The sequence below is a fragment of the Zosterops lateralis genome (genome assembly GCF_965231275.1).
Source record: "Zosterops lateralis genome assembly, chromosome: 11".
NCBI lineage: Eukaryota > Metazoa > Chordata > Aves > Passeriformes > Zosteropidae > Zosterops > Zosterops lateralis.
This window is the reverse complement of record NC_139771.1, coordinates 12,979,242-13,005,593: the sequence shown is the minus strand read 5'-3', so window position 1 is coordinate 13,005,593 and position 26,352 is coordinate 12,979,242. Positions and strand designations below refer to the sequence as shown.

Here is a 26,352-nt window from a genome sequence, read left to right as displayed (position 1 = left end):
CCTCTGTGTCTGTCCCGGAGGCGTCCCGGCTCTGCCCGCGGGGCGTCCGCGTCTGTCCCGAGGGGACACGGGCTCGATCCGTGGGAGTGCCGGGCTGGTCCGTGCGGGTCCCGGCTGTGCTCTGCCCCCCAGCCCCGCTGCCGGTTCCCGCTGCACCGCCCGCCCCCGGCCCCGCAGTGCCCTACAGCCGGTGGGGCCAGCTCCCACCCTGGGGAAGCCGCTGTGCGCCCCCGGGGCAGACGGCCCACGGCACGGGGCAGAGGTGAGGCGGTCTTGCTCTGTAACTTTATTCACACGGGGGTACCCTGCAGCCCCCACCCCGCCTACCGCTGCGGGGGCAGGCGAGGCTGGGCAGCAGGAGGCTGGGGGCTCCCGGGGGGTCCAGGCCCCTCCGGGGGATCACTGGCAGGTGTTGTAGATCTGGACCTGCTGGTTGATGGTGGCCAGCACCTCCCTCATCCTGGCCTCGAGCCCGCCGAGCTGGGCTGCTTTGGCATCCAGCACACGCTCGTTGCGCTCGTACTCCTCCTCCAGCGCTGCAGGGACAGGGGGAACGGGAGTCAGCCTGGCCCCCCACCACTGTCCCCAACACCGCCCCAGCATCCTCCCTCCGGCCTCACCTCGCAGGCGCTGCAGCTTGCCCTGGGCGTCCTGCAGCAGCCCCGCGGCCTCCTCCCGCAACTGCTGTGCCCGGCTGCCTGCCTGCTGCGCCCCCTGCGCCCGATGCTCCACCAGCTCCTGCGCTGTCCGGTACCGGTCCCGAAGGGGGCCCTCCAGCACCTGCCGGGCAGTGGGGCTGGTCAGCGGGATCGTCAGGGGAGCCCTGCTGCCACACTGACTCCCCCTGATCACCCACCTGCTTGGCCTCGCCAGCCCGGTCCCGCGCAGTGCTGGCTGCCTCCTGGGCACGTGTGGCTGCCAGGCTGTTGTTTGCACGTTTCACCTTCAGGGCATCAGTCTGCCTGTCCAGGAGCCCAATCTGCTCCATGGCACCTGCCAGCTGATGCTCTGCACTTCCTGTCTGGGTCTGCATCTGGGGATCGGTGGCATGTGAGTTTGGTGTGGTCACCCTGACCACATGGTGGGGAGGAGGTCCATGGTCATGGGGATGGGGCTCTTACCGTGTTAAGGGCTCTCTCGCTGTGCTGGATGTCACCAGCAGCTTGCTGCAGTGCCTGCTCAGCCATGCCCTGGGCTTGCCTTGCCTCCTCCAGTGCCTGCCGCACTGCCTCGGCCGTGCCCCGCACTCCCTCTGCCCGTGACCTGCGGCCAGACGGCAAGGCCTCAGCACAGCCTGAGCTGGGGGCCCCTGCAGGGATTGTGTCTTCACGTCCCTGGGCTCACCTGGCCCGCTGGGCATCCTGCAGCAGCTGCCCAGCCTGATGCACATCACTGGCTGTCTGCTCCAGGATGGCATCCACGCTGGCCAGGCTGCGCACCCGCGTCTTGATCTCCTCAGCCAGGCGGTGGATCTGGTCCGGCGCAGCGGGGAGTGACAGCTCCAATACCCGACTGGCTACCACCTCAATGCTCTCAGGATCAGCCCCCTCCTCTGCAGGTGGAAGAAGTCAGTGTGCTCCCTACAGCATGCCAGGGGGGAGGGGGCAGGGAAACCAAAGGGCAGAGGGGAACATGGGACAGGGCAGGGGGCCAGAGATGGCTGGAGGGCAAAGGATGGTTGGGGCAGGGCAGGAACCATGCAGTGCAGCATGGGGCAGGGGTGGCACAGCCCACATGCAGTGTCAGGACAATGCAGTGCAGCGCAGCACAGGGTCAGTGCAGTGTGATGCAGGTGCAGAGCCACAAAGCCCTGGGCAGGGGTGGCCAGCCCTCCCAGCATGCTGGCACTCACGGCTCAGGAAGGCCTTGACATGACTGATTAGCTCCCTCAGCTCCTTGTTGGAGCTCTCCACACGGGCCCTGGTCTGGTTCGCCTTGTCCAGGGCTGCCTGCGCTCGCAACCGGGCCTCGTCTGCCTTCCCCTTGGCCTCTGCCACCTGAGCATGGGCAGAGACCCTTGTTGCCAGCCTCAAGGGCTACAGAGGGTGGCTGTGCCACCAGATCCCACCAGCACCAATGTGCCACACACCTTGTGGGAGAGCTGGGTCATGTCGCTGGCAGCCTGACGCAGCTCCTCCTGGGCATGGCGTGCCCGGTCCAGAGCACTGTCAGCCTTGGACACAGCTCCACCACAGCTCAGACCACCACAGCGTCGTCCCCCATCCTCATCCCGGCACCCGGCACCCCCACAGGGGCTCTCGGCACAGGGCACATCACCTGCCACACCACAGACCTGCAAGGCAGCATGGGATCAGGGCTGCTCTGGGTGCCATTCCCCCAGTCGCCTCCCTATGTCCCACCTTCTCATTGAGCGGGTGCAGGCTCAGTGCCTGTGCCCTTGCTGCCAGGTCCATCAGTGCCCGCCGGCTGGCCGCATTGTGGCGATTGAAGTCATCCCGCTGGCTGGCCAGGAGCTGCTCAGTGCGGTGACGGGTGGCTGCCGAGATGCTGACAGGGCTGGGCATGGCGCGGGTGGAGGCATCTGCCTGGAGCTCAGCCTCCCGTGACTCCTCATAGGACTGGCGAATACTGTCATAGGCACCTGGTGGGGGCAGAGACACTGTCAGACCCCCGGCTATGGCCTGACCACTCGAGCCTGGCTCTGTGGTGTGGCTCACCAAGGAAATTGGAGGTCTTGAGGGCATGTAGCCGCTGTTCCAAGTCCTGCAGGCTGTGGTTGAGGGCGCGGGCACCCCGGTCCACAGTGTTCAGCACATGGCTGGCATTGAAGTTGGCATCCTGAGCAGCTGTCAGCTCCCCTTCCACCCGTGTCAGCCTCTCAGTTGCCTCCTCGATCTGCTGCCTGCAAGGCAAGGGGGTGAAAAGCTGCCCCCACGGCTACCCAGGAAACCGTGCCCTGTGGTAAGTACTCACCGCAGCCCCTCCATGGTGTGTGTCAAGTGGGCAGCAGTAGCAGCAGTGGCATTGTGGGTGGCCACCACATCACGTACAGTGGCCAGGTTCTCCTCCAGCTGCTGGAAGGTGCCCTCAAAGGCACCAGCAGCCCCGGTGTGCTGCAGGAGGCTGGCCCGCTGTGCCAGTGCACGGGTACGGGCGGCCAGATCTTGCACCACACGGTCCCAGTCCCCAAAGCAGGGGTGGCAGGGCTGGCAGGCAGGGAAGGTACCAGCAAAGCCCCGGGCACACTGGTCACAGCGGACTCCAGAGATGCCAGGCTGGCAGTCGCAGTGGCCACTGCTGCGGTGGCACTGGGCACTGGCTACGCCACGGGGGTCACAGTCGCAGGCTGCAGGGAGAACAGTGTCAGGGCACCACAGCGGCCACAGTGATCCCCCCGCCGGTGCTGGCTCTCACCTCGGCACTGCTGCCGTGGGTCACCCCAGTGGTGCTCCTGGCAGTCAGTGCAAGTCCGGCCCCCAAAGCCTGGCCGGCAGGAGCACTGCCCTGTGAACTGACAGACATGGCATGTCCGAGGCTGGCACTGCTGCAGCACACCCCCAGCCCCATCCCATCCTCCCAACCCCTGTCCCTGTTGTGTCTCACCTGGTTGCAGGTGGGTGTCAGGGAGTGCTGCGGGTGGCAGGCACAAGGTTGGCAGCCTTGCCCGCTGGCCAGGTTCCAGAAGTTGGGGCTGCAGCGGTCACAGCTCTGACCCTCCACATGGGGCAGGCACTGGCACTGCCCACTGTGCCTGTCACAGTGGCACTGCTGGGGCCCACAGGTGCTGGGGTCAGTGCCCAGGGGGTTGCAGGAGCAACCTGCAACCAAGAGGCACTGAGCAGAGATAGAGATGAGGGAATGAGGACAAGGATGGGGATGAGATTGCAATGGAGTTGGGATGGAAGTTCTGATAGGAACAGAGCAGGAGCGGGATGGAGACAGAGATTGGGCAACCAATGGAGTGGGGACTGGATGGGGGTGGAATGGGAGTAGCATGAGGACCACTGGTGGGGATGGGATGGAGATGAGACCAGGGTCAGGACAGAACTGGAATAAGGACAGGATGGGGACAGATGGATTGCAGTGGGGATGCGATGGCAATGAGGACAAGAATGGGCATGGGAATAGGATACAGATCAGATGGAATATGTTGGACATTGGGACACGGACTGGGCCACAGTGCTGGGCCTGGGCAGAGAACACAACCCTGTTCCAGGGCAGAGCTGCAGGGAGTCCACAGCACTGTGCACAAGCAGGAACAGCCATGGGTGCACGTGGTCCCCAAGGACATGTCGGGCCCTGGAGGCAAGTCTGTCTTGGCACAGCAGTGAGTACTCACGCCTGCAGCTGTGTCGTGTGGCATCTCCATAGAAGCCGGGCTGGCACTCGGCACAGTGGGGCCCTGCTGTGTTGTAGAGGCAGCGCAGGCACTGCCCTGTGCGCCGGTCACACGCCTCTGGGTCCGTCACATCGATGTTATCGTGGCACTGGCAGGGCAGGCAGCGCCCACCCTGCAGAGGGTCCCCATAGTACCCAGGGGCACACTCATCACAGCGGGAACCTGCTGACATAGAACGCTGGGCAGTGCCTGGAGACAGGGCACCCCAGAAAAGCACCGAGTGTGCCGTGGCAGGTACCCACCTGTGTACCCAGGGCTGCAGTGGCAGATGACCTGTTGGGAGCGGCTGTCTTGGTAGCAGGAGGCAGCGAAGTGGCGGGGGGTGCTGGGCCCCTCAGGACAGGGGCAGGGCCGACAGTGCTGCCCAGAGCCAAGCGCTGGGTTCCCAAAATGTCCGGCCGCACACCTGAGGGCAGGAGGTCAGCAGGAGCCAGGGACGCTGGCAGCACCCTGCCCCAATCTGGGCACGTACCCCACCTACCTCTGGCACCTTTCCCCATCTGTGTGGTCACGGCAGCGCAGGCAGCTGCCTGTCCGAGGGTCACAGCTCTCAGCATGCCCGTTGCACTGGCAGGGCCGGCAGACAGGGAAGCCCCAGTGGCCAGGCTGGCAGCGGTCACAACGTGGGCCATGGATGCCCTCACGGCAGGGGCACTGCCCTGAGGTGCTGTCGCAGATGGTGCTCACTGAACCCTCACGGCTGCACTGGCATGCTGGAAAGCACAGCACTCAGTGTCTGCCCCCGAGCTGTAGAGAGCATCCCTTCCCCACGCCCCAGCCCTGGGATTCCCAGGCTCTTCTCCCACTGGCACTCACGTCGGCACCCGCCGGGCCCAAAGCCAAAGGTTCCTGGGGAACAGCGGTGACAGCGGCGTCCCATGACATTGGGTTTGCACTGGCACTGCCCGCCCTGGAGCTGGCACTCAGCACTGAGCGAGCCCTGGGGATCACAGAGACAGGCTGCAGGCAGAGGGCAGGGTCAGTGTCAGCTGCTGTGGGACAGGGTGCGGGACGGGGTGTGGGGCTGTACTCACGCAGTGCCCCATCATGCAGGATGGCCGAGAGGCTGTGCAGGAGGCTGGAGCAAGGCTCAGCCACGGGCGAGGGCCCTGCAGCATAGAAGGGCTGGGCACAGCGGTACCGCTCAAAAGTCTCCCGGCGCTCCATGGAGCTGGGGTCACCCGCAATGAACATCTCCAGGGAGGAGTAACGAGGCAGGAGCACCAGCTGCAGGGCAAAGTCAGTGGAATGTCATGTTCCTCTTTCCCTGTGTTCCTTAGGGCTGCATCCTATCCTGCTGTCCCCCATTCCACTGCCCATCTGCCCCTCACCGAATCAATGAGCACACTGGCAGTGGGATCCTGACGAGCAGCAGCACAGCCCAGTTCCAGGCGGAGCGTGTAGGAGACACCCTGCTCCAGACAGATGGGCTGGGACAGCACCACATACCTGGATGGGGGAAAACAGAGCAAGGGCAGCCATGTGCCTCCAGTGAGCCCCAACACTGCCCAACCCAAGATACTTACCTGGCACCAGAGGGGAGGCTGGTGGAGATCTGGTCGTCGGCAGGGATGGTGTTTCCACAAGGGCTGCTGGCAGCGACAGGGCTGGGGCGCAGCACCTTCAGCCCCACCTCCTGCCAGGCCTCTGGGTGCTAGCAGCCAAGAAGGGGCACTGTCAAAAAGCCTCACCATCTGGAACTCCCCACCACTACCTCCCAGTCTGGTAATATATCACACTGCTGGCTTCACCATCTGCTGCTCACCTGGGGCTCATAGCGGATGATCACATCATACTCGGTGGAGAAAGGCACGTCACTCACATGAAACTCCATCCAGCCACCTTCCAACATGCGGGCAAAGCCTGTCCCTGTCCAGGAAGCTGGACGATCTGAGGGGGGTTCACGCTCCACCACCGAGCCCTGGCACAAGCAGCTGTCATGAGATGGGACCCTAAAAATTGCCTTGGCCAGCAGGCATTGCTCTGCCCTGAGTAGGGAGGCAGATCACTGTCTGCTGTTTTGGGGACCCTGCAAAGGGGCAGCCACTGCCCTGCTCTGCCTGATGTCCTCCCCAGGGACACCTTCATACCTTACCTGATGCAGCCGTGCATCCTCTGCCTCATAGGTGTAATGATCCAGGTTGATACGGTAGAAACCCGTCTCCACCTGTTCACACTGTCGTCCTACCACATGGCTGCGGCACTGGCACTGCCCTGTCCCCATGGCACACCTGGTACCCAGAAGCACCATCAGCTCTGATGCCAGAAGGGGTGTCCCTTGCCCTCTGCATCCCCACAAAGACTCACAGGTTGTTGCGAGCACCTCCCACATCGCAGTCACAGGGCCGGCATCCCGGGAGGTCATGGCTCAGTCCCCAGTGCTCGGGCTGCAGAGGGCAAGGGTGTTAGAGAGCAGCCATCTGTGTACCATAGTCCTGAGCACCATGCATGGGGGGTGGCACAGCCCCACTCACCAGGCACTGGCTGCAGCTGCGCCCAGTCACCAGCCGCTTGCAGAAGCACTCCCCACTGACAGGGTCACACCGGCTGCCATCAACCACCGTGCCACGGGGGTCACATTGGCACCCTGCATGGAGAGCCAGAAGTTTCCAGCAATGCTAAGCCACATGCCTGACCCCAGCAGGTGCCAGCCTGGTACCTACTCTGGCAGCCTTGTGGGTTGTTGGCGCTGAGGCCGAAGAAGCCAGGTTTGCAGCGGTCGCAGCGGGGACCAGCCACATGCTCCTTGCAGCGGCACTGCCCCGCAATCAGGCCCCTGGCTGGGTCATCTGCACTGTCGCATAGCCCACCATCAAGAGAACCCTCGGGGTCGCAGTCACAGGCTGGGGAGACAGGCAGGGTCAGCACTGTGAGCACCAAAGCACCACCCTGCACAGCCTGCCCCGTACTGACCTCGGCACACTGCGGGGTCCCGCAGGTCCTTGGTGGGGTCCTTGTAGTAGAAGGGCTTGCAGAGGTGACAGCGACGGCCCATGGTGTTGTGCTGGCAGCCATCACACACACCCCCACTGGTGTTCCCCGTGGCCAGGAACACGGCCATATCAAAGTGGCACTGCCGTGAGTGCTCGTTGCAGTCACAGCCTGCAGGGACAGCACCACAGCATGGCATGTGGCACCACAGCTCACACCTGGGAGGCAGCACCCCCAGTGCCAAACCTCTCCTGCCTGCGCCCTCCTTGCTCTGATATGCAGCACCACAACCCCAAACCTCCCCAAAGTACAGGCTGCAGCACCCCAAAGACCCCCAGCCAGTCACCACCAAACCACATCCCACTGTACAGTACCCAAAAAAAACCCCTGGCACACCACAACCTGACAGCTCTGGCACCAGGATCACTGTGCCAGGAGCTGGCACCAGCAGAGGCACTCACGGCGACAGGCGTTGGTGCTGGAGCCCTCGGCCGGGCGCCAGGGCAGGTCGTGGTAGAAGTCCTCGCAGCGCTCGCAGTTCAGCCCCTGTGTGTGGTGTTTGCAGACACAGCGCCCGTGCACCTGCCAGGATGCCACGGTAAGGGGCTGGAGGACTAGGCACACAGCTACCCAGCTCCAGCAGGGCACACAGGCCTGGCCTGCCCTACCATGCCGTCGGTGGTGGCGGGAGCCCCGCTGAGCGGGGCGCACTCAGAAGCGTGCCCGTAGCAGAAGCAGTTCCCACGCATCACCAGCTCGTAGAGCGCATAGTAATACTTCTCCCGGATCTCCCGCCGTGAGTCCAGCAGGTTGTCCCCCAGCGTGTGCAGCTTGGTGAGGTTCACCCGCAGGTTGGTGACACGCAACAGGTCTAGGGCAGGGAGAGACCCCTGTTGGCACAGGGTGGCTGGGCACGTCTGTGCACAGCTCACCTCTGCGGGGCACAGTTGGGCTGAGCTGTGCATGGCACAGGAGGCTGTGAGTGGTTCAGAGGAGCTGGGCATGGCTTTGCTCTGCTGGGCATGGCTGGAATGGGCTGTGCATGGTATGGGGAATCCACACAGGGCTGCATGGTATCAGACTGGTCTGTTGTGGTTTTCTATATGACACAGTATTGGCCCAGGGCTGTGCATGGTTTGGCTCGCAGGCACGTGGTTGCACATGGCCAGGCTGGTCTGTACATGGGTGGGGGTTCAGCTCCCACACACGTAGCTGTGCACAGTCTGGTTGTGCATGGGCTGGGCTCTGCACTCCCACAGCAGAGGCAGGATGAGACCCCACCAGTGCAGAACAACACCCTTGGCACAGCACCTTTACATGTCTTGGGGTACTCATCATTGGGGGCTGTGCCCAGGAGATGGCTGTGCCTGGTGGGGACAGCCTGGGGGCCCTGGGAAGACAGGATGGCTTCCCCAGAACTGCAGTTTCCCAGTAGCCCTGCCCTGCAGATTCCTCCCCTCCTGCTCCCAGTCTAAATTTAGCCTTGGTGATTAACCCACTGTGTCCTGTGCCCAGCCTGATTCCCCATCTTGAACCACAGCTGGTGTTGGGCTCAGCCTCGGCACAGCCATCCTCCTCCACTTAACCCATGCAGCCTGACATTTAGCTGCTCTCACAGGGCAGGGTGCAGAGGAGCCCAAGACCCCACAGACTGGATCAGGTCCTGACCCCTGCGTAGGGCCCAGAGCAGGGAGAGAGCAGCCAAAATAGCTACACCCAAAATAGAGCAGCCAAACAGGAGCCCAGATGGCTGGCAACTCACTTTGGATGGCAGGGCTGTAGGGGTCCTGGATGGGGATGGCAGGGTCCAGCACCCGGTAGATGACCTGGAAGGGACAGCAAGGTGATGACAGCAGTGCAGGGGATCCCCTGACTCTCCTGGGACACTACTAGGGCCTCACCTCCCCCTCCGTGGAGGGCTCGATGTCAGAGTAGCGGGATTCACAGACGACATCATCGATGCGGCGTGGGGGGCCATGGGGGACGTGGGGAAAAGAGGCAGCACAGTCGTAGGCGAAGTAGCGGTACACTTTCCAGGTGCGCCCAAAGTCAGCCGAGCGCTCCACCAGCATGGCCGCGGGGCGGAAGGTCTGCGGGACACCCAAGTGGGACAGGGGGTAGCCCCACAGCCCCTGAGGGTGTGTTCCATCCTGTCCCGTCCCAGCCTGGGTACCCACACGCTGGGACCCACCTTGAAGGTCATGATGAGGTGGGTGAAGTGGAACTCGGCCTCCAGGTCCAGCTGGATGCTGACATGCTCCACACCTGGGAATGACAAGCGTGACAAGTGGAAGCACCCGCTCACAGGTCCCGGGGGCTCGTCTCCTTTAGACGGCAGTGGTCCAGGGGCGCGGCCGCGGCCACAGGCTGAGTCACACTTCCTCAGTGTGGGAGGAAGGGAAGGAGAGCCCCCCGGGACGGGACAGGATGCCCCACACCCCCACCCACTGCTCACCATTCTCCGATTGCCACCAGGCTTTCTTGGGGCGGGGGGCAAAGCTGGTGACCACATTCTCGATGCGGTGACTGTTGGTGTTGGTGCGGGCATCGTAGGGCCGCCGCGAGTCGCAGATGAAGCACTTTTTCTCTTCCTGCGAGTTGGGAGGTTCAATGATGTGCGTCCCCAACCCTATCCCGTGCCCCTCACCCTCGCCCGCTTCCCCCGGGCCCCGTCCCACTCACCTGGAGGTGGCTGACGATGCAGTAGGGCTGGGGCCGGCGCAGCCCGCAGGTGGAGGTGGCACTCAGGCGGGTGGCTCGCCCCACCAGCAAGTCCCCGGTGGCGGGGTAGCAGCTGCCACGGGCGCAGCCCTGGGGGGAATCGGGGGCCAGGGCCGCCCCCAGCCCTGTGGAGCGGCGGGTGGCTGAGGGCGCTGCGGGGCGGGCGGGGGGCCGGGGCTCCCCCTGCCGCGCCCGGGGCCCCTTCCGCGACCGCCCGGAAACGGGACGGCGGGGCCGGGCCGGACCGTGCTGCCCACCGGCCCCGCCGCGGCGGGGGACGCGCACTCACCGGCCAGCAGCGGCAGCAGCAGGAGGACGGCGGGGCTCCGCTTCGCCCGGCTCCGCATCGCGGGGCGCGACGGGGCGCGACGGGACGGAAAGGGGCGCAAAGGGCGCGCAAAGGGGGCGCTCGGCAGGTGCCCGCGGGTCCCGTCCCGTCCTGTCCTGACCCACCGGTTCTCCTTCCCGTTCCCGTTCCCAGTCCCTTCCCCGTCCCCTTCCCGGTCCCCTCCCGGCCCCTCCGAACTGGCGGCGGGCGCAGCGCTCGGGGCTGCGCGGAAAGCGCGGGGCGGATCCCGGCTGGAGCGGGGGAGCGGGCCGGGCCGGCCGAGAGAGGCGGGAGGAGGCAGGAGCAGGCCAGGCAGGAGGCATCGGACACAGACACACAACAGTTTAGGGCTTTATTTGCAGGCGCGCCCGCACTAAAGGCACCTGCAGAGTGGACGGGACTCCCGGGCTCGGGGCCCTGCGGGGCGGCGGGGCAGCACCGGCCCCCGGTCCCGCCAGTGGTCCCTAGCAGGTGGCGTAAGCGTTGGCCCTCTCCCGGATCTCCTGCAACAGGCCGGTGACCTGCTGCTCCAAAGCCTGCAGTCGCGTCACCTTCGCCGCCATCGTCCGTTCATTGGCCCCAAAGCGCTGCTCCAGGTCTGTGGGACGGGCAACATGGTCACAGTGAAGCCTCCCACCGTGTCCCGCATCACCATCGGGACACCCAGTGGGAATGAGCACAGGGGGACACAGGGAGATGTGTGGGGAGGGGGCAGGAAATGTACCCCACCATGTGCTCCCCCTCACCTTCCAGCTTCCTCTTGCTGTTGCTGGCCTTATCCAGGAGGTCTTGGACCTCCGCCAGCACCTGTGACACACGCTGCAGGGCCCCACCAGACACCCTGTCCAGCATGCCCACCTGATTCTTCAGCACCACATAACGCTGTGTTACCTGTGCCAGGTCCTGGCAGCAGAAGGGCATGGTGAGGCTGAGCACCCGCAACACCCGCTACCTGCTTGGTGTCACGCATAACCAGGCAGGAGTGGAGCTCACCTGGCTGAGCGTCCCCGAGGTGGTGGTGGCACTCTGTGCCCTGTCCTTGGCCTGCTGGGCCATGTGTTGAGCATCCTGGCCACTCTCCTGCAGGGCAGTGACGCGCTGTGCCAGTTCCCGCAGCCGCCGCTGCGCCTGTGACTCCTTCCTGTCCAGCGCCTGCAGCCTGCGCTCCGCCTGGCAGGTATGGACACAGGCTGCAGCAGGTACAGCAACCACCATGCCAGTGGTGCCAGCCCCATGCCCTGGCACCTGCCCAATGCCAGCCACATTTCCCCAGCGCCAGCCTCCCCACCCATAATGTGCCCAAGGCATTAGTCTTGCTCTCCACAGCACTGATCCCATTTCTCCCAGCATACCATGGGCTCTCCCCAGCCCATGCTCCTCACCTCCCTGGCTTTGTTCTCGGCCACCTGGATGGCATCGCTGGCGTTCTGCAGAGTGCTCCCTGCTGTCGTCATTTTTGTCCGTGCCTCCTCCAGTGCCTGCTGTGTCCCCAACATCTCATTCCTAATGCCTTCCGCTCGCTTCCTGCAGCAACACAGGCAACTCCAGCCCCTGCCAGTGCAGGGGGACTGACCCTATCCCCTGCCTGCCCCAGCATGCCCCCACCACTTGCCTGGCCTCCTTTCCCTGTGCCAGCAGATCGTCTGCCACAGCCTGCTTCTCCGCTGTGCTGTTGACAACTGCGTCCACCCCCTTTTGCTGGCAGATGCTCTCCTGAATCTCCCCCAGAAGCTCCTGGATCTGTTCAGGGCTGCTGGGCAGGGAGATGTTCAACACCTGCCGGGCCACAAGCTCGATGCTGCCTGGGTCAGCTCCCTCCTCTGCGGTGACAGGGGAGCAGGGTGGGCTCACAATGGGCTGACTGAGTCCTGTCATGCCCATGTGCCCACCCAGTGCTGGCACTACCTGCCAAGAAGGCCTTGATCCGGCGGATGAAGTCCCGCAGCTGGGCTGTTGTCTTCTCTGCACGGCTGCGGGCGGCCTGAGAGTGCTCCAGGGCCTCCTCTGCCCGGCTGCGTGCCCCCTGTGCCAGCTCCTGCACCCCCTGCATCTGAGGGGCACCTGGCTGAGCAGGGGGCTCAGGGTAGCCCCAGGAGGGGGCATTGGGGGTGAGCGGGAGGTATGAGGGGACAAGATGTAAGCCTGCAAAGGAGCATGGAAGGAGGGTGCAAGGGGACAGAGGGTATAGCAGTGGCCCAGGGGGGCACACAAACAGGTGGCACAAAGGGCATCTCTGGGAGGCATATGAGACATATGCAGAGCTGACATGCTTGGGGGCATGGGAAGGGAAAAAACAGGACATAGAAGGGAGTCATGCAAAGTGGCATGGAAAGAGCACAAACAGGACATGCAAAGGCGACACAAGGGGACTCCAGAAAGTGCCATGGAGCAACCACCCCTACCTTCTGTGCCGCAACACCCAGCTGCTCTAATGCCACCTCCAGCTGCTGTGAGGCATTATTGGCACTACTCAGGGCTTGAGCTGACATAGGCAGTGCCCCTGTACACCCAGTGCCACCACAATGCCTTGTCCCTGCACTGTCTCGGCACAAGGCTCCTCCACAAGACGCGTGCTTGCAGCTCCGGTCTCCGGGTGCCCCACAAATCTGTGATGATACCAATGGTGGAAATGGCAGCTCAGCACTACATGGGGGGTGATGCTCGTGCCACTTCTGCCAGTCCTGCTCTCACCTTCTCATTGATCCTGGCAATGTTGAGTCCCATCACCCGTTTTTGTACCTCCCGCAAGGATTTCCGGGCTGCGGCTGCGCCACGGCGGAAAGCATTGCCCCGCTGCCGCAGCGCCCGCTCAGCTGCCTGCTGTGTCATCTGTGCCCTACTCAGCTCACCAGCTGTGCCATTGGCCACCACCTCTGCCTGCCGTGAAGCCTCCATCGATGCCAGGATGCTGCGGTAAGACTCTGCGGGTGCGGGTGTCAGGGTTTGGCCAGGAGGGCTGCCACCAAACCCAAACCTTGCTGGTTGCTCTTACCACTGAATCCCGCTGCGGCTACAGTGCCGAGGAGCATTTGAAGGTGGGAGGTGGTTCGGTTGAGACCTCCCAGCTCACGGCTCAGCTCAGCTAGCCGGTCATGGTGCCGCATATCCGCCCGCGCCAGCTGATCTAGATGTTGCTCCAGCCCTTGGAGGTGCCTCCAGAAGTTCTCCAGCTCAATCCTTTGGGTAGGGAGGGGGGCTTCAAACTTTCGGGGGGGACAAGAGGGGGTCCCTCCACCCCAGCCCTTCATGCACACTTGCCTGGTGCCACCCAGCTGCCTGAGCAGTCCATCGAGGAGGGGACCGCCAGGGCTGTCCCCCTCTCCCAGCAGCCGTTCCACACGCCCCAGAGCCTCCTCCAGCTCCCGCAGGTGACGGGGGCTGAGTGGGAGTGCAGATCCCCCCTCCCTCAGTGCCTGCACCTGTGCCCCAAGGCGCTGCAGCCCTTCCCGCAGGCTGCCCAGGGCCAGGTCCCAGCGCCCAAAGCAGGGGTGGCAGGGTGAGCAGTGGGGGAAGGGCTCCTGGTAACCTCGCTGGCAGCGGTCACAGCGCAGCCCCCCGAATCCCTGGCGGCACCGGCACTGCCCGTTGTCCTGCTCGCACTGTGGGCTCTCAGCACCCAGCGGCTCACACTCACAGGCTGCAGAGACAGTTGGTGGTGTGTCCCAGCCTCCCCATGGAGCCCCATGGCCCCAGACTGCCATCATGTCCCAGCATCCCACCACATTCCCCTGTGTCTTCAGAATCCAATCTATCCCCAGCATCTCCCATTGTCCCCACAGTTCCACCAAGTACTCTGGGTCTCCTGAGTCCTGCATATCCCCAGAGACATACCATGTCCTCAATGTTGCCCCATGCCCCCAGCATCCCACTGTTTCCCCAAGGTCTGCCATGCCCACAGTGTCCCACCACATTCCCAAGATGTCCTGAGTCCCATGTGTCCCCAGTGTCCCACTGTCTCCTTAGTGTCCCATGCTCAGAGTCTCCCACCAGGTCCCCAGGGCCCGCATTTCCCTGGAGTCTAACCATGCACCCAGAGTCCCCCCACATCCCCTGTCCCCAGGGCCCCTCCTCCCCCAGTCCCTGGGATGTGCTCCCACCTCGGCACTCCTGCTCAGGGTCTCCCCAGTGGTACTCCTGGCACTGGGAACAGACACGACCCCCGAAGCCAGGCCGGCACTGGCACTGCCCTGTCACCTGCAGTGACAGTGCCATGCTCACTGTGCAGCTCGCTGTGCCCCAGGAGGGCAGTGGCACTGTAGCAGGGTGCCAGGGGACTCACTGTGTCACAGGCAGGGTGGAGGGCATGTGTGGGGTGGCAGCCACAGGGCTCACAGCCCCTTGGCCCCCCCAGGCTCCAGAAGTGGGGTGCACAGCGATCACAGCTCTTGCCCACGACGTTGGGCCGGCAGGCACAGGCTCCTGTGCCACGGTCACAGTCACAGGTGCCATTGGTGCAGTGGGAGGCCAGTGTACCCCGTGGGTCACAGCCACAGCCTGTAGGAGGGTGGGTGGCCATATGGGACTCAGCCTATATCTGCTGCCCAGGCAGTGTGCTGCTGGCCCCAGCACTCCAAATCTGCCTGACCCCAGTGCCCCCTCAGTCTGCCTGGCCTCCAGCCCCTGAACAACCCACAACACTGCTGATCCCAACACACCTGATCCCAACACCCCCACCAATCCCCATCTCTGTTCCCTGCCCAGCCCCAACACAGGCACAGCCCCATGCCCCTTCTAACAGCCCCAAACCTCTCCTGAGCCTGAACCCTAGTCCTGCAACACCCCAAAATTCTCCCTGACCCAACCCCAATCACCCCACACCCAACCACAGCCCCACACCTCATCCTTGCCTTGAGCTCCTGCATCACTTCAGCCTCTCCATCCCAAACTCCCATGCAGCCCCAGCCCCGCAGAGCCCCCTGCCCCACTCACGCCGGCAGCTGCGCTGCAGGGCATTGCCATAGTATCCAGGCTGACACTGGGCACAGCGTGGCCCGGCGGTGTGGTACAGGCAGCGCAGGCACTGTCCCGTGCGGGAGTCGCAGCCCTCTGGGTCACTGGCATCGATGTTGTTGTTGCACTGGCAGGGCCGGCACTCTCCCCCCTCCATCTCCGGAGCCCCAAAGTAACCAGGGGAGCAGCGGTCACAGCGAGGCCCTGCAGAGAGGGGGGCTATAGGTGCTGAGGTCCCACAGCCCCAGTGCAGGGGGTCCTGCTGCACTGTGCCTGCTCTGCCCCTCACCCGCATATCCAGGGGCACAGACGCAGACGATGTGGTGTGTTTCATCGTCGGCATGGCAGGTGCTCCCGTGGTAATGCCGTGTGCCAGGGTAGCCGGGGCAGGGGCAGGGCCGGCACTGCTGCCCCGAGCCCAGCACAGGATTCCCATAGTAACCATCCTGGCACCTGAAATGACAAAGGGGGACCCAATGAGTCCCTCCTATCCATGTTATACCATCCCACCATCCCATCCCATTCATTGTATCCCATACCATCATATCTCACCCTATCCTAACCAACTGTATCCACCCCATCCCATTATATCCATCCCATCCCACACCATGCCATCCCATCCCATTCTACTCCATCCCATCACATACATATCACCCCATCTCAACCCATCCCACCATTCCAACATATCTCATACCATCATATCTCATCCTGTCCTACCCCATTGTATCTATCCCATCCTATGCCACTCCATGCCATGCCATCCCCTCCTCTTGCCCACCTCTCACAATGCCGCCCGCTGGTATGGTCACGGCAGCGCAGACAGGTGCCCGTCCGGGGGTCACACTCCTCGGCGTGCCCGTTGCACTGGCAGGGCCGGCAGGCAGGGAAGCCCCAGTGGCCGAGCTGGCACTGGTCACACTGCCGGCCCATGGTGCCAGGCTGACACCGGCACTGCCCGCTCACCTTGTCACACAGCTGGGACACTGAGCCCTCTGGGGAGCAGGTACAGGCTGCAGGGCAGCACAACTTAGGTCAGGCACGTGGATGCAGGGATATAGGGATGGACAAACAGACAGACAGGCAGGAGACCAGCGCCCAGAACATGCTCACTCCATGGGCTGTGGCAGAGAAGGGCTCATGGGGACACAGAAGTCCACAAGAACATGGGTGGACAGACAGATGAGTGAGTGCAGGACAGCACAGTGCTCACAGTGGGCTCATGTGGATGGATGGATGGATGGATGGATGGATGGATGGACGGATGGATAACTGTGAGTGAACCCACAGGCTGCAGGACAGCAGGGCTGAGATGGACACATGCACAGACAAATGGACACACAAGTGAACAAGGCAGTGAAGAGGGCGCTGATGGCTGGACAGACAGGAGAGACAGTGATTCCTGGCAGATGAAGATTCCTCTACTCACGGCTGCATCCCAGGGGCCCAAAGCCGTAGCTGCCTGGGGCACAGTGGTCACAGCGTCGGCCGATGACGTGGGGCTTGCACTCGCACTGCCCGCCCTGTACCTGGCACTCGCTGCTGCGGGAGCCCTGTGGGTCGCACTGGCAGGCTGTGGGAGCAGGACCAGCATGGGGCAGGGCTGCCTTATCTGCACCTGCCCACACCTGCCCACGCCCTGCCACTGCTCTCCTGCCCACCATGTTGTGGGCATGGGCAAAACCTGACCCACTGCCCCAGGCAGGGCTCCACCCCTGCCCACTTGTCAGTCCCATCCCTGCAGGCTGCCCACTCACGCAGTGCCCCGCCGTGCATCAGGGCTGAGACACTGCAGACCAGGCGGGCACAGGCCTGGGCCAGGGGATGAGGAGGGGCCATGCGAAACACTTCCAGGCACTGGTACCGCTCCAGCTCCTCCTGGCGCGCTGCTGCCTCTGCCCCATGGAACCCAGGCAACTCTGACACCCGTGGCAGGAGCACCAACTGTGGGAAGGGAAGACAAGATGGGTCTGAGGGGCATAGCCAGCCTCCACTGCGAGACCTACCACTAGGCTGGATGCATGTGCTCCAGGACAGTCCCCGTGCTGCTGGCATCACTACCCCAGCACCATCAACAGCCCCAGCTCCACTGACATCCCCAACCCCATCGATATTTCCATAATTTGCCATCCTCAAAAGCCTCCTTATCCCCTTCCATGCTGACATCCCTATGCCAACCCCAACTATATCTAAGTCCCCAGTCTCATTGATATCCCATTCACCATCAACATCTACTTCTCCTTCCCCATTCCCATTGCCCATCCCATTCTTATCCTCATCTCATCCTCATCTCCATTCCATCCTTTCTCATTCTATCTTATCTCCATCCCGACCCCACGTACATCCCCAGAGGGGGGTCACTTCCCACTCCAGCCAGTGGTTCCCCATCCCTGCCCATGATACCACCCCTGCCAAGCCTCAGGCACAAGGTGCAGTGGGACTCCCCTCACCGAGTCAATGAGGATGAAGGCACCAGGGTGACGATGGGTGACACCAGTCCGCTGAAGCCGCATGGTCACCTCATAAGGGGTGCTAGGCTCAAAGCAGAAGGGCCGGGACAGCAGCACGTACCTGTACAGTCAGGTGTCAGGACATGGGCACAGCAGGGCCATGGAGACAGCGAAAGGAGAGCAGCAGGAGCCAACCACCTCCCTTGTTCCCATCCCCAGCCCACCCCAGCCCATCCCATTGCACCTCTGGCTGTGGGGCAGAATCTCACGGTACATCTGCTCAGAGGGTAGCAGGTTCCCACAGCGAGAGCTGGTGGGCAGCATGCGGGAGCTGACACTGACCACGGCCTCCCAGTCCTCGGCTGACTATGGCGACAGGCAAGGCAGTGTCAGGGCTGTGATGTGCCATACACCTCATGGCAATGGTTGTGGCTGTGCTCACCTCGGGCTCATAGCGCAGCAGCAGCTCGTAGTCCATGGGGTAGGGCACGTTGTCCACACGGAAGGTCAGGCCAGCCCCATCCCGCACCCGGGCGAACCCCAAGCCCGTCCACGTCACCATGCGCCCAGCACTGTCCCGCACCACCTCCTCCACATCCGGCTGGGTAGGGCACCAGCAGAGTTTGGCCCTGGCCACTGCAGTGCCTCACTGTGCCCTCTCCTACCACCCCAGGGCTCACCTTGGGGGGCTGCTGGCGGCTGCGGCGCGAGGGGACAGGGGGCTGGGGAGCACGGGGGGAGCTGTGCTGATGCCGTGAGCGTCCCTTCCGCCCCACCGGCTCCCTGGTGTCATACCCCAGGCAGTCCTGGGACACCTCTGCTCGAATGGCACCCTGCAGGGATGGGGTCAGGGGATCGTGGCCATGCACAGGGACAGCCGTGCACAAGGACAGCAATGCACAGGACATGGTAACAGCCACATGCAGGACAGGGTGACAGCCATGCATAGAGCACAGCGGCAGCTATGCATGGAGCATGATGCACATTGACAGGGGGCCCCAAGGAGACTCACCGGAAGCTGAGGGTGGCTGTGGCCATGGCCGGTGGCCTGCTCAGCCTCATAGGTGTAGTAGTCGAGAGGTGCACAGAAGAATCCGGGTTGTACCTGGTCACACTGCCGTCCCATGATGTGGGGACGGCAGGGACATGCCCCATCCTCCATGGAGCACCTGGGGGTGACCATCCTGTCCCTTCATCTGTCCTTTTGTCTGTGTCCCTACTTCCATCTCTGTCCCTATCCCTCCATCTCTGGGGATAGAGGTCCCTCTCTTTCTTCCTCCATCCTAGCCCCCATATCTCCCCAGCCTTGTCCCCATCCCTCCCTCCCCCCATGTGTGACTCCCAGCCCTGTCCCCACTCTCACCCCCACCCCTGCCCCTCCAGGTGCTGTGCTGGGCCCCACCGATTGTTGTAGGCTCCTCCGAAGTCACAGGCGCAGGGCCGGCAGCCCCCCAAGTCGTAGCTCAGACCCCAGAACTCGGGCTGCAGTGAGGAGGGAACATGTAGGGCAGGTGTTGGGCCAACCCAGCCCTGGGGGCTGCCATGGGGTTGAGGACAGTCAGGCCCACAGGCATGGTGTGGGGCAGGCTGGGGCACTCACCACACACTGGCTGCAGGAGCGCCCAGACACGAAGCGTTTGCAGTAGCAATCCCCACTGATGGGGTCACATGGGGAGCTGCCCGCCACTGTACCCCGTGGGTCACACCTGCATGCTGCCCCCACACATCCACATATGAGGGGGTGCCAGTGGGACCACAGCCCGCATGCTTCATGGCCCTCCTTCCCTACCCCATATCCATCCATTTTCATCCCTTCCATCCCAATCCCATATCCATCCATCTTCATCCCTTCCATCCCCGTCCCTCCATCACCCTCCCTCCATCCATTCTCATACAACTATACCACATGCCTCCATCCTACATCCTTACATCTCCATCCCTCTATCCCAGATCTTTCCATCCTCATCCCTCCATCACCATACCTCTACCTCCATCCCTCCATCCTCATCCATCCCATCCCCATTCCTCCATCAACATCCCTTCATTCCCCATCCCTCCAACTTCATCCCTTCATCCCTACCCCTCCATCATTCCCCCATCCCCATCCCTTCTCCCATGCCATCCCTGGCTCCCAGCTCACGCTGGCAGCCCTGTGGGTCGCCGTGGCTGAGGCCATAGGCGCCGTGCCGGCAGCGGTCGCAGCGGGGACCGGCCACATTCTCCTTGCAGCGGCACTGCCCCGCAATCATTCCCAGTGCCACGTCCGTGTGCCCGTCGCAGGCACCTCCATCCAGAGAGCCTGCCGGGTCACAGTCGCATGCTGACAAGAGAAAGGATCATGAGGAGTTCTGGCTGCTGGCACCAGGAGCTGTGAGGCTGGGGCAGGTGGCACCAGGGAGCCTTAGGGCTGGGACAAGCCATGGGGCTGGGGTCCCAGGACACTCACGGGCACAGGCAGTGGGGGACCGGATGTCGGAGCGAGGGTGCCGGTAGTAGAAGGGCTTGCAGAGGTGGCAGTGGCGGCCCATAGTGTTGTGCTGGCAGTCATCACACACAGCCCCACTGGTGTTCCCCGTGGCCAGGAACACGGCCATGTCAAAGTGGCATCGCCGTGAGTGCTCGTTGCAGTCACAGCCTGCAGGGACAGTGTGTGGCACAGCATGCGCCACCAGACCCCACACCCAGCAGGCAGCACCCCCAGTGCTAAACCTCCCCTGCCTGCGCTCTCCTTGCTCTGATATGCAGCACCACAACCCCAAACCTCCCCAAACTACAGGCTGCAGCACCCCAAAACCCCTGGCACGGCACAGCCTGCCAGCCCTGGCACTCACGGCGACAGGCGTTGGTGCTGGAGCCCTCGGCCGGGCGCCAGGGCAGGTCGTGGTAGAAGTCCTCGCAGCGCTCGCAGTTCAGCCCCTGCGTGTGGTGCTCGCAGACACAGCGCCCGTGGATCTGGGGGGAGCACCCAGCTCAGTGCAGCTGCCACGTCCCACTGGGCACTGTGCTGTGCTGGTGGGTGTGTTTGCCTCACCATGCCGGGGACAGAGGGTGTTGGGGCCCCTGGTGCTGGGGCACAGTGGGCAGCGTGGCCATGGCAGAAGCAGCTCCCGCGCAGCACCAGTTCATCCACAGCGTAGTAGTACTTGTGCAGCACCTCCTGCCTTGAGTCCAGCAGGTTGTCTCCCAGCGTGTGCAGCTTGGTGAGGTTCACCCGCAGGTTGGTGACACGAAGCAGGTCTGGGGGTGTGTTACTGTTAGGACCTGCCCTGACGCCAGCCAACCCCACATCCCTGGCCACATACCCTGGATGTCTGGGCTGTAGGGATCTGCTACAGGGATGGAGGGGTCCAGCACCTTGAAGATAACCTGTGAGAAGGAAGGAATGGGTGATCCCATTCCACCCAGACCCATGGCCCTGCTCTGCACTACCCTATCCCCACGCACCTCCCCATTGCTGGAGGGCTCGATCTCAGAGTAGCGCTGGTCACATAGCACCTCATCCACGAGCCCCGAGGGGTGGTTGGGGATTCCAGGGAAGAGCTTGGAGCAGTTGTAGGCAAAGTAGCGGTACACTTTCCAGGTGCGCCCAAAGTCAGCTGAGCGCTCCACCAGCATGGCCGCGGGGCGGAAGGTCTGCAGGACACCCAGATGGGATGGGGCCCAGACCCACAGCCCCTCCAGATCCATCCTGTCCCATTCCATTCCATCCCAGGCATCCATGTGCCAGGACCCACTTTAAACTTCATGATGAGGTGGGTGAAGTGGAACTCGCTCTCCAGGTCCAGGCGGATGCTGACATGCTCCACACCTGGCAGACAGAGAGAGACAGAGATGGCTGTGGCTGGGGAAGACCCCCATGGCCATGCAGCCCCACAGCACATGCACATGGGGCAACCCCACTGCCACCCTGACCTCACCATTCTCTGACTGCCACCAGGTCCGTTGGTCATGGGGGCTGCTCAGGTAGATGACATTCTCAATGCGGTGGCTCTCAGGCAGGGATGGGTCACGTGAGTCACAGGTGAAACATTTCTCCGAGTCCTGTGCCAGGGAGTGGCACCATCAGGGATAGGTGACTGGAGGCTGCACTGGTGCCTGGCTCTGTGGGTCTATGCCAGAGCCGTTCTGGGGCTGGGTGGGCTCACCTGGAGGTGACTGACGATGCAGTACTCCTGTGGCCTGTCCAGCCCACAGGTGGAGGTGGCACTCAGGCGGGTGGCTCGCCCCACCAGCAGGTTCCCAGTGGCTGGGTAGCAGCTGCCACGGGCGCAGCCATAGCTCAGGTCAGGCTCCTGCCAACCCCCTGCCACCAGTCCCCCCACTGCAGAGAGCATGAGGGCATGAGCTGGGGGCTGCACTGGGGTGCCTGGGCACCCCCCGCTCCCCCATGCACCCACCCCACCCCCAGCCGTCCCATCCTGTCCCATCCCTGCATCCCGACCCAGTGATGCAGCACGAAGCTCCATGATCCGGAAAGGTGCTGGCAGCAGCACCGCGGCCTCGTGACCAGGGGCAGGGAGCGGGGTGAGTGGGGGGCTGGGCTGCCTGTGCTCCCGGGGGCCCGGGCAGCCCCAGGGTGCCGAGAAGTGCCGCGGGGAGTCGGGAGCCAGGTCAGGCGCTTGCTAATCCCGACAGGGCTTAGTGCAGCCTGGATTCCCCGCTGGGTTTTGTGGCAGTCAGGCCATGGCTGCTGCCAGGCAGGGAGCATCGCCACTGCCACCACCTCCGCTGCCCAGCACCCTCCACCCAGACTGGGGTCCCTGATTCACCACAGCTCCCAGTGCTGTGCGTATGCAGGGTGCCCCCAAGGCCAATGCTTACCCAGGAGGAGAGCAAGCTCCAAGAGGTCCATGGGCAACCACGGGATCTGCCTGGTGGAACACGGAGATGGCACTGCGATAGGGTGCAGGGTATGGCATGGGGTGCAGGTCTGGTCCCTGTCCTCTCCTGGCTCTAGCACGACTGTGCAGTCCAGGATGCACCCCCTCGCACTGGCATGATGGTGCTTTCCAGGGACAACACAAGAATTCAGGGTCAATTGGGGTAGTTGAGTCTGAAAGTCCTCCGGGATGACATGCAGTGCCCACCTGAGCAGCTCTGGGGGACTGTCACACACACACTCAGTCACACAGACATGCTATGCCTCACCAGAACTGGCACGAACTGTGCCGTGCCCCATCCTGCCTGGCTCAGAATGGATCTATCCTTTTCACAGTCGCTAGTGTCCCTGGGGGGTACCAGCACCGGGCCAGGGCCAGCCTGGGAGGGGAGCCAGGAATGCCGGAGCCGGCTGGGCAAGGGCGTCCCTGACTCTGGCCGGGGTCCCGCTGTTAAATTTAGGTTGGAGCTGCCTTTTGTGTTTCCTTGTCTCCCGGTACTTCCCGCTCCCAGCCTCGCAAGTGCTGGATCAAAGCCTGGTCCCAGCCCTGCCCGAACACATCTCTCCTGTCCCCCGCACGGAGCCAGCCCAGGGCAGGGGGGCTCGGGGCGGCGGGGGAGCCGCCACTCTGTCCTGGCACCCGCCCGCTCGAAGCCAAGCCGGGGCGATGGGCGAGGTGGTGCAGAGCCACGTGCTGGCACGAGGGTCCCCGAGCCCCGCGAACCCCCTGTACCTGGCGTCCTGCGGCGTCCGGCGGGACCAAGGCCAGGGGCGAGGGCGGCGTGGGACCCGCTGCCCCTGGGCTGGGCGCGCAGAAATGAGCTGGGGCAAGGGCAGCGATGGGATGGCGGCTGGTGGCCCCCCTTCACCGTGTACGATTCTTATTCAAATGGGCTGCCCGCTGAAAGGGACGGCGGTCTCCAGGCTACGGGAATGTCACTGCCGATTCCTTCTGCCTGGAGGCCCCCGCCGCCCGCCCGCCCGCGGAGGCCAGGCCGGCCAGGCGTCGGCAGCCCGGGCACGCCCCGGCCCCCAGGCGGCACGGTGGGCCCCGCCGGCAAACAAAAGGGCGCCTCGTGGGCTGGCGAGCCAAAAGCACCGCGTTCCCTGGGCTCCCGGCACGGCGCGGCAGGAACGTGCCTGCTGCCACTGGCAGCGGGGAGTGGGGGGCGGCACGGCGGGATGGGTGCCTGATGCTCCAGGGACCGCCGGGTGCAGCTACACAGGGGTCACTGCACCGTTCTTTGCCCCACCTGGGGCTGTACCGTGGCGACGGCACCTGCACGGCTACGCTGCAGGGTGGAGCCGTACAGGACATCTGTTCCACCAGGAGCTCGCCCGGGCACGGCCACGATGCTGCCGGATGGGAACGTCCCTCCCAAGGTACCTGTCCCTCCCCAGTGCCACAGCTCCCTGGGCAAAGTCCAGCACACGTCAGGCACAGGAAACGCATGGCAGGGGTGGGGGTACCCGGCCTGTCACTGCCAAGGGACCCCACAGCCCCTTATTTGTGTGCCGCCTCATGCCAGTTGTCAGCACCCAGCCTGTGCCATGGGGCTGTGCCGTGTGCCAAGGGCTGTGCCATGCCCCACAGCTGCGTCATGCCCAGGGTCTCCCCTACGGCACGTCGGCTCCTACCTGTGCCCGTGGGAGCCTCGGGTGCTGGGCAGGTGGCTGGTGGCCCGGGTGGGCTGCGGAGTCGGAGGCCCGCTGGGGTCGGGCTGGACTCGGGCTGGGCTCAGCTGCTGTTCCTGGAGGAGGGCGGCCGGTGCCTGTCTCCTCCTCCGGCAGCCGTGCCAGGCGAGGGGAGGGACCTGCCCGCACCGAGCTTTAGCCAAGGTGAGGCAGAGGAAGGTACACGGTGGCAGTGGCCCACGTGTGACACAGCAGTGTCCTGTGCCTAGGCTGGCCAGGAGAAGGCACAGCATTCCCACAGGTCTGCTGTGCCCGGTTGTGCTGCACGTGGGGCCGCTCGAACAGGCGGCCTGGCTGGGACTCGCCCTGCACTGCACGGGCCCGTCTGTGCCTCTTCAGGGCACATCTCTAGCAGCGGTACGGGAGCCCTGCACAGCATACCCCAGTACCCATGCCAGATGGATCCTGTTCACGCCCAGTGCTGGCACTGTGGGCCATGCCCCACTCACCCTGTGCTGGTCGGTGCTGCCCAGGATCCTCTGGACCGGCCGGGCTGGCTGCTGAGCTGGCAGCCCTGGAGCCCTGCAGGGAGCACGGCTGTGCACCAGGGCCGGGTTCCACAGAGACCTCACTGTCACGCAGGGATAGTGCCTTTTATTAGCCAAGGCTGAAGGAAGGAAGGGGAGCTGTGTGCTCCCCATGCCAAGGCCACGCTCTGGCCGCTCGCCGCCAAGCAAGGTCACGGGCTGACAAAGCAACAGCTCTCGGCCACAGAGATGCCAAAACCCACTCCCCCGGGGACACCCTGAGACACTCAGGCACCTCAGCAGTACAAGAGATGCTGTGGGCAGTACCCTACCAACTCCTCATAGCCAGGCAAGGGACTTGGAAGCCTGGAGGAGGGGCTAGGCTGTGTCCAGCAAAGCTCCAGCCATGTAGGCTGGTAGTCAGGCACCACCACCACCTTCTGAGCCGGGAGAGCTGGCAGGAGATGAGATGACAAAGAGCCAGTAGCACTGGCCAGTGTGTCTGTGTCAAGGGATCTTGCCAAGCAAACTTTACCTGCCCTGAGGAGATCCAGAGAGGCCAGATAAAGGCAACTGTAACAGGATCTCTGGCCTGTTACAGCCAAGCAAAGGTGGGAGGGAAGGATCCTCAGTGGGATCTGAGGAACGAGAGCGCCCATGTCCAGGCACCCTGAAGGCTGCTCTGATTTCCCATGCCAAGCTGCAATCCCCTTATCTGCCCCAAAGCTGAATGTGTGGGGATGGCCCGGGTCTGCTCGGGCAGATGGCCTGTTCTGGGGCACTCCACGGCCAGAGATCTGCCAGCAGCTCTGCCCTCTATCAGCAGTGTTTCAACGCTGCCCAGCATCCCTCCCTTCCTCGGGCGCCACAGCCTCGCTTCCCCAGCGCCTTTTAGCAGCGATTCAAGGCACTACTGCAGCAGCGCAGAGCCCTTGAGCTCCAGGGGCAGCCTCTCACGCCTGGCCAGCCCTGCTTGGACTGACTTCCGTGTGCACAGCAGGCAGCCAACACTTTCCCGAACATCCTCAGTGAGCAGAGAATTACTTAACCACTTCCCTTCTCGAGGAATGAGCTCCAGCACAGCACCGGAGCTGCTGTCTGCCCAGGGCCACGGTCCCACCACCATTAGTGCTGGGTCAGTGCACTGACAGCCCTGTGGCACAAACTGGATCCAGATCACAAACTGTGGAACAATGGTGCTTCTGTTGAATTAGCGGCCAGAGGGTCCCGGCTGTAGACTGGGCAGATTCAGAGAGAAGCTGGAGGGTGGGCAGGCAGGCTGAGGCTGACAGAGCACCTTGCCAGCACAGTGCCACCCTGCATTTTTCTAGGAACTAACCAGGAATGCAGATTTATCCCAGTCAAGCACCAGTGACACACATCCAGGGTATTTTGCTCCCCAAGCCAGGCAATCCTTAATGGAGTTTGAGTAATGCCAAACTTCCCTGGGAGAACTGGGGAGAAGAGCTGAGGGTGTGGTCTGCAACTGAGTGTGCCTTATGCAGCACGCAGCAGCTGGGCACACGGGAGACACCATTCCATGGAGCTGACACAGGTCAGGAGCAAGAGCCTAG

At 63.5% G+C, this 26,352-nt stretch overlaps 1 protein-coding gene across 1 annotated transcript; it reads right to left on the bottom strand.

Moving 5' to 3' along the window:
• Nucleotides 1-295: 295 nt before the first annotated feature.
• LAMB2 (laminin subunit beta 2) lies at nucleotides 296-24,544 on the bottom strand (the record flags this gene model as incomplete). Its single annotated transcript, XM_083869284.1, has 66 exons — nucleotides 296-536; nucleotides 621-780; nucleotides 857-1,033; nucleotides 1,122-1,263; nucleotides 1,345-1,552; nucleotides 1,853-1,997; nucleotides 2,090-2,293; nucleotides 2,361-2,602; nucleotides 2,679-2,863; nucleotides 2,935-3,307; nucleotides 3,376-3,472; nucleotides 3,565-3,779; nucleotides 4,301-4,522; nucleotides 4,603-4,766; nucleotides 4,842-5,073; nucleotides 5,177-5,320; nucleotides 5,395-5,587; nucleotides 5,692-5,809; nucleotides 5,887-6,014; nucleotides 6,126-6,281; nucleotides 6,456-6,591; nucleotides 6,668-6,747; nucleotides 6,835-6,947; nucleotides 7,024-7,203; nucleotides 7,274-7,462; nucleotides 7,753-7,873; nucleotides 7,960-8,162; nucleotides 9,054-9,117; nucleotides 9,193-9,381; nucleotides 9,483-9,556; nucleotides 9,747-9,882; nucleotides 9,974-10,164; nucleotides 10,302-10,562; nucleotides 10,810-10,938; nucleotides 11,087-11,243; nucleotides 11,334-11,510; nucleotides 11,723-11,864; nucleotides 11,953-12,160; nucleotides 12,246-12,390; nucleotides 13,032-13,261; nucleotides 13,333-13,517; nucleotides 13,599-13,977; nucleotides 14,673-14,834; nucleotides 15,270-15,494; nucleotides 15,580-15,743; nucleotides 16,069-16,300; nucleotides 16,717-16,860; nucleotides 17,045-17,231; nucleotides 17,738-17,858; nucleotides 17,982-18,103; nucleotides 18,180-18,338; nucleotides 18,418-18,570; nucleotides 18,750-18,906; nucleotides 19,140-19,219; nucleotides 19,338-19,450; nucleotides 19,878-20,057; nucleotides 20,184-20,372; nucleotides 20,569-20,689; nucleotides 20,769-20,974; nucleotides 21,040-21,103; nucleotides 21,182-21,370; nucleotides 21,472-21,545; nucleotides 21,655-21,778; nucleotides 21,883-22,058; nucleotides 22,559-22,608; nucleotides 24,255-24,544. The coding sequence occupies 66 exons, from the start codon at nucleotides 24,542-24,544 to the stop codon at nucleotides 400-402; spliced, it is 11,013 nt and encodes a 3,670-aa protein (XP_083725410.1). The 3' UTR covers nucleotides 296-399.
• Nucleotides 24,545-26,352: the final 1,808 nt, after the last annotated feature.